General features: G+C 43.0%; 1 protein-coding gene across 1 annotated transcript; it reads right to left on the bottom strand.

Moving 5' to 3' along the window:
* Nucleotide 1: 1 nt before the first annotated feature.
* Nucleotides 2–13,990, bottom strand: LOC116246241 (G-type lectin S-receptor-like serine/threonine-protein kinase B120). The gene is made up of 18 exons (XM_031618006.2): nucleotides 13,319–13,990; nucleotides 12,415–12,528; nucleotides 10,950–11,107; nucleotides 10,433–10,643; nucleotides 10,047–10,281; nucleotides 9,748–9,898; nucleotides 9,116–9,424; nucleotides 6,964–7,263; nucleotides 6,688–6,785; nucleotides 6,499–6,563; nucleotides 5,693–5,757; nucleotides 3,082–4,447; nucleotides 2,483–2,596; nucleotides 2,182–2,348; nucleotides 1,834–2,044; nucleotides 962–1,199; nucleotides 705–855; nucleotides 2–592 (listed from the first exon to the last, which is right to left on the bottom strand). The coding sequence occupies exons 1-18, from the start codon at nucleotides 13,881–13,883 to the stop codon at nucleotides 275–277; spliced, it is 4,836 nt and encodes a 1,611-aa protein (XP_031473866.1). The 5' UTR covers nucleotides 13,884–13,990; the 3' UTR covers nucleotides 2–274.
* Nucleotides 13,991–14,239: the final 249 nt, after the last annotated feature.

The raw sequence follows: 14,239 nt of genomic DNA, 5'->3' as shown, positions 1-14,239 counted from the left end.
GTTTCACAAAAATAAGATGATCGAGTACTGTTTATGGCTAAGCCATTGCCCGCCCAAGGCAGGTCTCTGACTAGTAACCTGGTAGTAGTGCATTTCAGAATACATCATGACATAAACTTCACTTTGAGTTTGAGAAAAATTCAGAACATCGGCTTTACTTAACATGATAAGCCCACAATTTTTTTGCAGTTGCGTTAGAGATACTGACCGTTGAAGTAAATTAAATTTGGTTCTAATTTGAGATGGCTTCTCCCATGTCATAATTCTTCCAACTCTAACGAGGTTCCATACTAGAAACCGTGACATCATTCACTAAACAGATTGAATCTTCATGGTCGGGAAAGCTGGGCAGATCAGAATCCCCAGGAGCCGTTCTTAAAGAGTAAGCAGGTGGCTTTGGTTGAGGCAAGTTGGTAAGCTCACTACTCAACATTAGAACCACGGAGGACATCGATGGTCGATCTGCTGTGCCTTCTTGAACACAGAGAAGGCCCACGTTTATGCACCTCAGGAATTGGTCCGAATTGCAGATACCACCCAAAGTGGGATCAAGGAAGTCTATTATTCGATCTTCCCTCCATAATTTCCATGCCTATAAAGTCCACCATCAATATGGAAGATAAAAATAAGAACCAAAAGGAGGAGAAAATCTAGTAGCTAGAAGAGAACTAGTTATAATAAAGAACAGGTCTCATGATCGTTACATGTCCTAAAAGGTTGAGGGAGAGTTCCTTGTGCCTGAAACTCGTCATCTTTTGACCGCTCAAGATCTCCAACACGATGACGCCGAAACTGAAGACATCTGATTTTGCTGAGAACCGACCTTCCAAGGCATACTCTGGAGACATGTACCCGCTGCATCTCATTAAGCCACACGAAATGTAGTGTTAGAATTGGAAGGAAATCATTAATCATATACCAGGGGAGAGAAAGAGGGTGAGAGGGAGAGAAGGTCGATTACTAAGTCCCAACTACTCTGTGGGTGTTGACTTGAGTCTGATCAGCCCCAAAGATCCTGGCGAGGCCAAAGTCTGAAATGCGAGGATTCATCCTTTCATCAAGCAGTATATTGCCGGCTTTGAGGTCCCTGTGGACGACCCTTAACCTTGATTCCTGATGAAGATACTGCAGACCTCTCGCTGTCCCCATCACGATCTGGAATCGACGCTCCCAATCCAATGGTGCGCTAACCGTCGGGTCTTAAATTATTAGAGGATTCAAAAGAACAAATAAACGTATGAAGCCTATAAGCCACAACAATTAAATTAAATGCCTGAAAAATCTTTAAAATGTGTCTGCGTTTTATTAATTTATAAATGCGTGCTTGACTATTTGATTTCAAGTGTTGATAAAGAATACTCAAACTAATGTCAACAAGATAAGTTATTTCGTCAGCATGTCCTTTATACATGTTTAAACATTGGTGCATCTCTCAACTAACCAAAAAGATCAACGCTTATAGAAGTGTCAATTTTTTGGAGGTTGGCCAATCTACATCTAAAGCACAGCCGAATCGCCAGACAGCGTCCATTTTATATTAAAGAATGCCCTTTCCTCCTAACAAAAGGATATCATTTCTCTTGGGTTTATAGTACTATAGAGCTGTAGTGCAAGGTGAAAGTAAACCCTTGCTTGTCGGCAAAACTGAGGCCTGCACGATCAGAAAAATTAGTGTGGCCCATTGTTTAGCTTGTAGCAGGAGATATCATAAGCCCTTGAAATAAGTACCCACAAATCTTTCAACGAAGCTTTCACTGCCTACCAGTTACGTTGCCTATGGATGAAAATAGCAAAAAGAGAGAAAAGGAAACAGAGAGAGAGAGGGAGACAAACCAAACAATAGAAAGTCCAAGCTTTTGTTGGGCATATACTCATATACCAGTATTTTCTCTTCCCCTTGTACACAACACCCCAAAAGTCTGACCAAATTTTTGTGCTGAAGCTTAGCAATCACCTCCACCTCATTCATGAACTCCTCAAAACCTTGCCTTGAACTCTTTGACAGTCTCTTCACTGCTATTTCCTGTCCACCTGCCAGTACCCCCTGAATCATGCAACCACAAAACTTCATGGGCCTACCATTTACATCACATCTGCATATGGAAATTAAATAAAACAGCAGTAAAGTTGTTCTCCTTATGTCAATGTTAATGAGAGAAACAGAGGTGACTTTCTAGTTACTTTGTAAACTGGCCCAAAGCCACCTTCTCCAAGCTTGTTTGTGGTGGCAAAATCGTCTGTTGCGGCCATTATCGTCTTCAAATCGAATAACGGCAACTCAGAGTCTCTTACTTCTTGGATGGTACTTGCATGAAACGGCTGGTCCTCCAAGAGTTCTCCATTCAGTCCTAGTCCGAACGGCAATAGTTATCTCATATACTAAGAGAATGTATTAGATTTTATTTATATATATAACCATTAATTTTAGTTTTAGTTTGATCCTGGATTTAAATGCATTATTCCTTTGAAAATGAAAATTTACCTCTTGCGTTGGTCTGACGTCTCCATAAAAGGTAGATGCATACCAAACACAAAATCGCACCCAAACAGCCTACTGATGATAATACGATGACCAATATATTCCTGCGTTCTTTAGCTGTAAACAGCAAAGGAAGAAGGGTGAGGCCTTAGGCAGGATAAAAGACGGATTCCTTCAAGATTTTATTCTTCATTTTCTTTAAAATGTATGACCGGAAATAAAAGAAGCAGAAAGACCAGAGATTAAAGTCACGGCTGTTTTTAGTGAGTGATGCTGAACAAAAGCACATGATGGTCTGCAGGGAAGCCAGCCAACTCTATCAAATCTATAAAACGTAACGCATTGATATAAATTATCTTTAAATTATGTGAAGAAGACGCCCCAACAGAAACTTGCATCAAGTTACACGCTGCATATTATGTTATAGTCTTACATGCAGAATCGCATCTGCCCTTCCAACATAGAGCATTAATCTTCCAAAACATGATCAGAGAAGAGTTGTTATTAGCGGGAAAAAACTAAAAGAATGGTTGCTATGTAAGTAAGGGCGGCGGGCCTTTGTCTTCCCTTGAAGGCAAAGAACCAACCAATTAGCCTCTTACTTGATGGGCTCGGTACATCGGGTGCCACACGAACATAGAAGTCCACGCCCCTTCCACTCGCTAACTGCTGCATGTCCACCAAGTCCTCTTCGAACCACATCATACACAGAGTTTCGCCAACTAAAGCATGTCCCGTACACGAGCAATTCTTCGAACAAATCGTCCGGCACTCGTCCAGGCCGTCAGCAACTTGGACCAACCGAAGTACCCCATCGGGAGGCTTCACCGACGCCACTTTTTTAAAATCATCCTTATTACTCGAACCGTCGTCTCTACCGCACCCAAGCTGGACCGACCGGACGCACCCACCGGACCCGCTGGGCTTGAACCCAGGCAAGCAATTGCAGGCAAACTGAGTCAGGCTACCCTCGCTGCACACGCTGGATGGGCCACACCTGCCATAGGTAGCGCATGCGTTCACTGGCGCGGCCCAGTCCTGTACCCACCGACCGGTTTCGTTCTCCCACGAGTACAACGCTAGCTGACCTTGCGGTTTCACCACATACCTCGTGTACCCAACACTGGCCGAGGAAGGTTCTCTGAACTCAACCCTAGTCCCGTTTCGGGTAGGGACGAATCTGAACCCCTCGGCCCAGCCATAACTGTTAGACATTTCTGGTATGCCTGAGAAGGACTGTCCGGTCCACTGCGCGGTACGCCAGACCGGGACCGACCCATTCCATAGGACACACTGGAGCACGTTTTTTGGGTCCATACCAAAAGCAAAGGAGCCGGATGATGGATCTGTGCGGCTTTTCCACGATCTCCAGAGTTGGCCAGTCATTTTTTCGAAATCGAAAGTGATGTCCATGCCAGACAGCAGAGTATCTGAAGGATTGCTGAAGCTTTGCCATTTGATTGCTCCACTGGAATTGGTGCGGAGAACCAAATTGCCGTTATCCTCAAGGGTGGCAATGGAGTCGTTGGTCGATGAACAGTTTGTGGACCAGAGGACCCTCCCCTTTCCGTCCAGGACGACGAGGTCTCCGTCGCCGGCAAACTCGAAGGATCCGCCGGAGGAGTCGTTGGCGGGAACCGGGTTGTTCCTGTTGGCGACCCACACGACGGTCTGTTCGGGGATTATTGCGTACCATATTCCGAGGTATCGCTTTTGTGAAGGACTGGTGGTTTTGCTGTTGTTGGTAGGTAGGGAGAAGAAGCCCAAGGTGAAGTTCCCTCCTGATGAGGTGATGGCATCGTTACCCTTGAGGGCTTGGCCGGGGGATAATGTGTTCCCTCCATGGCACAACCTTGACAGAAAGGGGCAAAGAAGGGCAGCGCAAACACAAAGCATCAACCGTTCCCTCCTTTGGCTCATTGATTCATGTGGTTCTTGCGCCAAAACGGAGCACCAATAAATATATAGCTGGAATCAATTAGATCTGAGGCATCAAATTTGTCAAAGTCAACGAAAAGATATGGCATGAATAGAAGATGATTAAGTGAGCATGCCCGTCATGGACTGTCATTATTTGTTATTTATCTTTTATTTTATCTTTACAGAATGTCATGGGCATATCCCATCTGATTCATCGGACTTGAATGGAATTCTACGGCGTCATGAACTAATGCTTTAACATCTCTATCTTCTTTGTTATTAATAATTATTATCAGAAGCATTAATACTTTAGATAAACTAAAGGTTCCGTCTGAGGGTATTGCACATGAATCTCTTGGTCCCGTTCTTCAAATTCTTAGTCGGTGAAGGTCGATCGCTGCCAACAAGGAAACAGGGATGACCATAAGCTCACTTTCTCTTAGGCGTCGCGATGTCACTGGCATGGCAGTATGGTATGAGTTGGGACAGGAAGAGCTGAAGTGGAGTGCTCGGAAGGCTGTTGAAGGCTCCGATTCGGCGGAGATGGAATCGTTGAATGGTTGGCTTGAAGATCACAGATGCAGGGAAGGGCGCGGAAAGTTTATCATCTATAATAAAGGGCTGCAGTAGACGTATAAACTGCATGATCAAAGGTAGAAGAATGATTCCACACCGATGACAAGGTCTGAAACAGCAGGTCGGAAGGCTGAAATTCTGAAAACTCATCCTACACAGTCAGTTGGTAAGCTCCTGAACAGACGTGGAAACTTGGACGGTAGAGATTATGGAGGCTGGAACAGTTAAGAGAGGTACATGCAGCAATTTCCCCAGCTGGATGGAGTCAGTTACGCGCTCTCCTGGACGGTGGCATTTGTGTCGTCGCTAATCACTAGTTCGCGCCTCTTCCTCTTCATCGCCACGGGCTCCGCGGCCTCTCTCCGCCGTCATTCCCATCATTTTTCCTCTTCCGGCTAACTGTGTAGTCTTCGCTCGGTGCCAACGAAACTGTTCAACTTAAAAGTGTAATAAATTGGGCCACCGTAGACAAAATCAACTTCCCATTAGGTCACTCTTATTTAAAACACTTCGAAAAATCTGCTGAACTGTAACTGAATCAATTATTTAAACCTCAAAGGCCGATTCAATTTCCTCTGCCTTTTTCTTGATGCATCTGGCCGTCAGATTAATGCTTATAGTTTTTAGAAACTGATCTTTTAAACATTCTGACTAAAGACCCACTGCAAACAGATCTTAATGAAGTAAATTTGACAAACTCATTTGTTCGATCATTACCATGTAGGCAGGGACGTTTCCACTTTCTCCAATCCTGTTTGCATAAGACAAATTGTTCGTGGCCTCTAATTGCATCAAGAAGAAAATGATAACTTAGTTTAACCTTTGCACTTTAGTCTAGAGAACATTTTTTCAGAGCACAGCGAAATCCCTGCTTTCTTCAAAATTGGGAAAAGATAGGACACGCGCGCACACAAAACCATACGTGGGACAACCCTTACAACTCTGCCTATCTCTCATCTGATTCAATGCTTTCGTTAAACAATGAAAAAATTAATGAGAGCATACATGCCGCTTGCCTTGGTTTCATGTCTCCACAAAAGAAAGGCGCATACAGGAAGCAGAATAGCAGCAAAACAGCAGGGTAACTATATGATTGCCGATCTTCCCCCTTTACGTTCTTTAACGGAAAACAGAAATCAAGTCAATGAAAAGTTCATAGTAATGTTGGATTTGCGCTCGAAATTTACAAGTCAACACAAGGTTTGCCTACCATCGCCCGTAAGACATTCTATTCAAGTTAGAGTACATCAGAAACACAACACCCAGGGCTTTTAGGCTTCGCATAATCTGGTAGAGGTTTATGAATCTAGCTAGTCTGAACCACAAAATGCATCCATAATTCTTAAGATAGGCATCCCCAATGCATGTGCAGTTCTTCGAACAAACATCTCGCAAGATTCCATGTCACTAGTGGACCAAAGGCACAACCCATCCGGAGGCTTCACGTTGCCCACCTTTACAATACCCATCTCCACTTGAACCGGTGCGTTGGTGGCACACTTCAGCTGGATTCGCGCACCCACCTGACCCGGTGGGCTCGAACCCACGGAAGCAGCCGCAGGTGGGCTCGTTCTTCACGTTCCCCTCGCTGCACAGACCAAACGCACCGCATCTGCCATAGTGAGCGCATGCGTTAGCCGGCGCCTTGCCACCCTCCGCTGCTTTTGCTCCAGAAGGACAGAGTGAACTGCCACTGTGGTTTGACAACGAACCTGTGGTACCCAGAGTTGAGAAAGGAGGGGCTTCTGAAGGACTCGGTTATCTCGTTCTCAATTGGATTAAGGAAGAACCCAGAGGTTGCTCTATTGATCTGGGACATTTCCAGTATGCTGGAGAAAGACCGATTCTTCCATATTCCAGTACGCCAGACCGGGATCAACGACCCATTCCTGAGGATGCCTTGGAGGGGATATTCTTAGTCTCCCCCAAACATGAAAATCCCAGCCGATGGATCAGTCTCGCTTTTCCATGATCTGAAGAGGAGTCACCCTTTTTTTTTTTTGCTGGTCGAAGGTGAGCTCCATCTCCGGCAGCCACGTATCTGAAGGGTTGTCGAAACCTTTCCATTTGTCCACGGCGACGCCACTTGAATTGCTTCTCAGAACCAAGTTCCCTTCGTCCTCAAGAACGGCAAAAGAATCGTTGATCGAACAACAGTCCGTGGACCAAAGAATCGTTCCTTTCCTCTCCAGAAAGTCAAGGTCTCCCGTGCTGGAGAGCTCCAAAGAGCCACCGGAGACGTCCTCTGCAGGAACCGGGTTCTCCCTGTTAGCCACCCATTCAACGGTCTGGTGGGTGATGACGGCGTTCCATATTATATTTCAACGTACCGTTTCTGTGAGGTACCGGAGTTACGTGAAGGAAAGAAGACCAGGGCAAAGTTTCCGCCTGAGGAGGTAATGATGTCATTATCCTTAGGAGCTTGGCCTGGGGAAAGTGCGTTCCCTCCATGGCAGAAGCTTGAGCACAAAAAAGAAAGCAGCCTGTGCAGAACGCCGGGGACGGTCTCCCTTGGCTCATTGGCTGTTATGCCTCTTGGGAAAAACAAGAGAACAAAAAGGTTGTTACAAAGAGGGATTTAGATTTGATATCTCAGGTGTTAAATATTAAAGTATTAAATGAAGCTCGCTTCTTAGAATTGACTATCTTTATTTCTTACTTGATTATTTTCCACCAAATTTCCTATTGAATACCATGCGTCTTATTAAATGGACTTAATTTAATTTATCAGCGCCCACAGGAAATTCGTTGTAAACATGAGCAGATCATTTAATTTAAGTTCTCAACTTAGCTTTGTGCTATCATCATATTGCAACATACGCCAATATTTTAGACTGAAGTATGGATTTGTTTCCAGGCGTAAAATGTCAGCTGGGTTAAGGACGATTGAATTGAGATCAGATACAGGCTATTTGGGTATTAATGCATCATTTATCTTGAAGTCAGACTCAAATTTGAGTACAAAACTTATGCAACGATATCTAACCTTTTTATAGTCGGATGTGCATGACAACCAAAATCTGATGAAAACTATATTTCCAAAGCTAAGCATAGTTAAATGTAAATCTAATCATAAATAAAAAATTAATGTTATTATTATAATGAGGAGTACTGAAGTTCAAAACTCCTAACTAATCGAATATCACATTATATTATATATCTACTATCGGCAATATCCTTAACATCAAGTCCCCGGAAGGTAACTTGGTTTTCCAAGTAATAAAGAAAGGAAAAAAAAGTCGTTATTCGAAGGAAGGAGACTTTGGAAGTTGCGACTAAATTTCATGTATATTATGACGCATATAATCAAGCTTTCTATTCAGAACGGATTGCGCATGCAAATTATGTATGCCCCCTTATCTTAGTTGGAAAATATTTTGGTAATTTTTTTAAAATAAATGTCCTTTATAATTTTTTACTTTTTAAATTTCTATTTTTGTCTCTATAAAAAGTTTTCGATTTAAGTACTGGAAAACAGTGGGCTAAGTGCCCGTACGTGGATGTGTGATGCAAAAGCAAGCTCGCATATTCTAGAGCAGTTTCATCATTCTCTTTTGCCTTACGGGCTAGCTATTCACCAGAACTATGTGACGAAAGGAATCTTCAAGGGTCATGGCAGAGCACTGCGTCGAGTTAATTGATCTAATTGTTAAAACAGAGGCGAGGGAAGAATTGATTCAGTTAAGCAATGCATACATCTCTTTTTACAGTATAAAAGGTTGATGCTATAAGGATTTGAAACTAGAATTAACTACCTACGAAAAATAATTGAAGAACAAATCGCAACGGAAGCCTTCTACATGATGAATGGGTTACGAGTCCAATCTTAATTTTCTCAAAGAAAACCCAAGTCTGAAACTGACTAATAAAATCAGATAATAAACCCATAAACCATGTGCCGAACCAAATTTTAAAGAGAAAAACAAAAAAATTATGAAACTAACCATGCATTCATATCTTCAGACAAATCTACTTTCCGGAACGTATATGACGACAAAAACTCAAATCTTGGGCATGCACTACCTCTATCCACGTTTTCTGATTTCATCTAATTAAAGTACATTTATCTATACCAACCCAACAGCGGGAGATCAATCAGGCAGGAGATTGGGTGAAAACTGATGGAAATGATCATCTAGCTTCGACAGTCGTCAATGTGATGTCGTTCACCGAGCAGGTCTGATCGATCGGCCTGGACGACGAGGTGGGTGTTGGCAGCGCATCACCGAGGTAGGACGCCGGCCGTTTTGGCTGCCGGAGCACTGGCGAGCCATCGGCGTTCTGCAGCATGCCGATGATATCGTTGATACTAGGCCGTTGACATGATCCTTCTTGCACACAGAGGAGCCCAATCTGCATGCACCTCTCAACTTCAGCCTTGTTGCATTGTGTTCCTAATAATGGATCAACCAGCTCCATTCCCCTCCTTGCGCTCCACATCTCCCATGCCTGCTCCATTGCGTGAAGTAAAGTATTCAATTGCCACTTACAGAACACCCTATAAAGCGAAAAAATTTTATCTGTCTACGTGTGCAAGACTAGTGAAACATGAAAAATACTGGGAGCCATTTCTGCGATCTTGTTTAGACCGGATGTTATCATTAGTAAGATTCCTTCTTGCTAATTGACTGAACCAGGGTGGGTAGCTACTAAAAGGTCTATTGCTTAGTTCCACGTATTCAGATGAAGATGGAGGCTCATCTGATGGGTTGATTGACAAAGAGGAACATATACACAATTGAGCCCAAGAAGCGCAGGATAGTCATACTCACATGTCCCAATAGATCCAAGGAGTTCTGGCTTTCAGTGAAAGTGGAATTCTTTTTGCCCGTCACAACCTCAAGCACTAGCACTCCGAAACTGAACACGTCCGTCTTTTCCGAGAACACGCCCTTCTTCGCGTATTCTGGAGGCATGTACCCACTTTTCCACATGCAAACATGAAAGAAGATGGATATATCTTTTGATCAGCAACTATAGAAGCATGAACAAGAAGAACATAAGATCCCAAATCCAAAGTTCCACATGATCGCTGACAAAAAGTCGAGAGAGAGAGAGAGGTGGTACTTACAAAGTCCCCGCTATTCTCCTTGTATCAGCCTCCAACTGGTTGCCCACAATCTTTGCCATCCCGAAATCTGAAATCTTGGGGTTCATCTCAGCATCCAGCAGAACGTTGCTAGCCTTCAGATCCCGGTGGATTATTCTCGATCCAGAACCACAGTGAAGGTAAAGAAGCCCCCGAGCGATCCCCGAGAGGATCCTCAACCGCGTTTGCCAGTCCAACTGTGCACGTTTGACTGGATCTGAACAACGTAAATCAATATAAATAAGCTCCATACAACGATATAGAAAATTCCCCAACTGCATATACATGCCTTTAATTAGCATAAACGAAGAGACAAACAAATGCTTGAGCTACTGTAAAAAGAAAAAAAAAAGAGACTGGGTACAGACCAAAGAGATGTGTGTCCAAGCTTCCGTTGGGCATGTACTCGTAGATCAATATCTTCTCTTCCTCTTCAACGCAGCAGGCGACAATTCTGACAAGATTACTGTGTTGAACGTCGGCAATCAAGTGAACTTCATTAGTGAACTCCTCTAGACCTTGGCATGATCTCTTCGAAAGCCTCTTCACTGCTACCTCCTGCCCATCTGGTAGCATTCCCTACATTAACAAGCTTTCTTTTATATCAGTCAAAAGGCATTTGTAAAAACTTTTTACAGTACCGAAAGCATAAGAACAAAAGAAAAGTAAAAAATACTGATCACAAGAGATGGTCAATTCTATGTTTGGTTTAGGGTCTTTTCTGCTTTAGAGCCTTTTCTGATCACAAGATTGCTGCTTTAGGGCCTTGTTCTCAATGTGGGAGACGGGATTATATACGAGGCGAGTGCCACACAGTCTACCTTAATTTAGTTTTAATTAGAACGATATAACGTCCATAAAAAGAAAATGAATGAGGAATGTTACCTTATAAACGATGCCAAAGCCGCCTTTACCAAGCTTGTTTTCAATTGCGAAGCCGTTGGTTGCGGCAGCCACTTCCTCGAATTCCAACATGGGCAAGTTGGTCACCTTCATATGCTTGCCACATTGTGTAAATTTAACTTCTTCAGCTGCTGATTTCTCTGCTAAATATGGTTTGATCAACAAGGTCGTAGTCTCCCGAAATGGCATGTGCATGTGGCTAATTTTCTGATTCTTGTGAGTGCATCGACCTGCTTTTCTTGGATTATCCTATAAATTCATCCACTTGCGATTTTTTTTTTATGCATTTGCTCTCTCTCTCTCTATCTCTCTCCACTATGTATATATATATATATATATATATATATAGGACAACCAACCAATCAAGCTGGGTGGCATGTAGTAACCATGTCCTCGCTTTGAGTATGGAAGTGTTGTATTTTTATGGTATTGAGAAGCACTGACTTTGAGATTATGAGATACTTAAAGCATGGTATCCTAATGATATTGGGGAGTGTTGATTTTGGGACTAAGGGTGTTGCCTTCTGTCTGGCCAGGGCAAAATGGTGTATGCTGGCAGCTTAGCACCCATCATTTAGTAATCTCAGTTTTGACTTGGCAGAGAGGGATGTGGTCTTGTGTGCTTGTTGGGCAATTTAACTGCCCCGTGTTAGGTGACTAGCCAATTGCACCCGGTCAACTCGATCGGGTTTGGTATATGAAAACTATCCACATATATCGTGCAAGGTTTGACTCGAACCGGCTTCCAAATATGGTCAGACATGGCCAGCAAGATGTTGCGATCTCATGAACTCCCTTACAAACTGATCTTAAGTTGATTAGTGAATGGTTCATGAAACCGTGTTGTGGCTTTAAAGTTAATCTGGTTTTGGAAACAATCGTAGTAAGGAGTTTCGGCTTTTCGTATAAATCCATCATCTTGGGTCTGATGAAGGGTATAATATATAACATTGTAGTCTCGCATATACTTAATTTGTTATTAACAACTACATCTCTATCTATGCGTCAGCAAGAACTAGTTCTAGATTCTCTTTAAGATATCCACAAACCGACCATTTACACCAATAATAATGATAAGGTATGAAAAGAACAAATTTGCAAAAGGAGAGAGAAGGAATAATTTAATTTTGGCAGCATTGACTACTCTTGTTGCTTCGTGCGGGGATGTATTGAATGGTCGAAACACAAATGTTTAATTAAACTAGGGTCTATATATGACAAGAGTAATGTTGTGTTCTTGGAATATATCTTCCAAGCACACAATCTTATTTCCACGGTGTGATTGTAAAAGATGTTTTAATAAGATGTAGACAGTCAAACTATCTGCCTTTTTCTCTTTTTTAATTGAAAGTTGAGACAAACTCTTTCCTAGACCAAATTTCCTTTTTCTTGCCCCCTTTTTGAGTCAGCAATGGCGAGAACTATTTACAAGTAATATAATAGATACCTTTTTCTCTTCGTTTGGACCACCACAAGCAGAGGAAGAGTGTTCCCAAGCCAACAACCACGAAGGGCACAACCACTGCAATGGCTATCTTCTTCCCTGTATTTGTCGTACTTCCTGAACACCAAAAATGAAGAATGAACAAACGAAAATCAATTATTCAAGGATACCGCAGGCTCTATATGTAAGAAGACTCACAAATTTCGTATTAGTTCTTAGTTTTCAGAATGCAAGTCACAGGTATTAAACAACCTCCCAGTTAAGGTCATTGCATGAACCCACCAAGGCTAAAGACTTCAAGTATAACAAATAACAATGCATAATATGTCCTTTTTTTTTCAGAGTCAAACAAAAAAGTTATGTTAAGTTCCAGGTGTGATATTCTTCTAGAAAGGCGATCGTTTACTTAATTAGGGGATAATTAGTTCCTTTTCGCACCTCCTACCTAACATGGCTTCGGTATCCATATGTGTCGCTAAAAAATGGCAGCAGAAATAGACTGCTAAGGTCGTCCCTACGAGCTCCACAGCTGAAAGGAGATCTCGATTTTCTGAATGTATCTGCGTGTAAAGACCTCCTCGTTTGTGGGTTTTCTTTTTTCCCTTTGAAATTAAATCGTCTAAAATCGTAAACCGCAGAAACATATGAACAATACATGGAATATGATGTGCCCCGAAATGTTTAATTTCTCGGAGAATATCACAGCAGGAACGTAACGTTTTCGGAGGCGGTGATTGTTTGCTTTTCCTTTCAGTATCGTGAATTTGTTTTCATAAATGTTGAACCAAGTTGATGAAACAAACATTTATTGTCCTTGGCCTGAACGTTGAGGAATCAAAACATTTGAGCCATCTTTACAGAACCAATATTGCTGAAGAACTTGGTCTTACGGATAGATAAGACTAACCTGCAGATGCCAAACGACGAGAAAGATGCAACCGGCCGTTCTCCAGTCGGCCCGCGCCGGCAAGCTCCGGTGGTTGGTCCGAACTCCGCCATACAATTCTCCCATCCCCGCCACTCACCACCAAGCTTCCGGAGTTCTGCAGAAGAGCAATCCAGTTCTCATATTGAGCCGGCGGCGGCGTCGACGACGAAGACCTGGCAGACCAAAGTGTCCTTCCCCGTCCATCTAAAATTAAGAGGTTTCCGTTGTCATCGATCTTGAAAACTCCAATTGAGTCATTCCGCGTGAGTGGGCGTTCTCTGTTAGCCACCCATATGACCCTTTGTATCGAGTTCTGCACATGCCATATCCCCAAGTATCTGTTCCCGGAGCTACCGGAGAAGAACCCCAAGATGAAACTCTTGTTCTCTGATACCAAGGTCTGGTTTTCTCTCAGGAGTTGTCCAGGAGTGATGGAACTTGATGCAGAGCAGAGACGGAAGGCTGAACATGACAGAATCAAGAAATGCGCTGATAGAACCAAAGCTGCCCGTAATTTGACGGTGGTTGTTCTTGTACTTCCCATTTTCAATCTCTTTGATGAAATGAAGCACCGGGAAACGAGGAAATCGATCTCTTCTCAAGGCGTGCAGTCTGTTGAGGCTGATTCTTCTCTGCACAAAAAAGGTTTGCATCTGCAGGTGGGAAAGAGTTATATAGAGTCATAGACATGAATGCCGTAGGAGGAGGTTAATCCGCGCGGCCAATTTAGATGACAACGACTCATGATTACCGAAAAACTCGGTTCTTGGTCACACGTCTCCTATTTGACTTCATGTTTCTCTTGGATATAATGGAATTTCCTGCAGAATTTGTGGCCGCGGGATCGCAGTTCCCGGATTGTTTTACGAGCAGAAGCATTTCGTTTGAATTATAATTCGA

Source organism: Nymphaea colorata, chromosome 1 (assembly GCF_008831285.2).
Source record: "Nymphaea colorata isolate Beijing-Zhang1983 chromosome 1, ASM883128v2, whole genome shotgun sequence".
Classification (NCBI taxonomy): domain Eukaryota; kingdom Viridiplantae; phylum Streptophyta; class Magnoliopsida; order Nymphaeales; family Nymphaeaceae; genus Nymphaea; species Nymphaea colorata.
The sequence above is the reverse complement of the archived record's forward strand: the minus strand, read 5'-3'. Positions and strand labels throughout refer to the sequence as shown.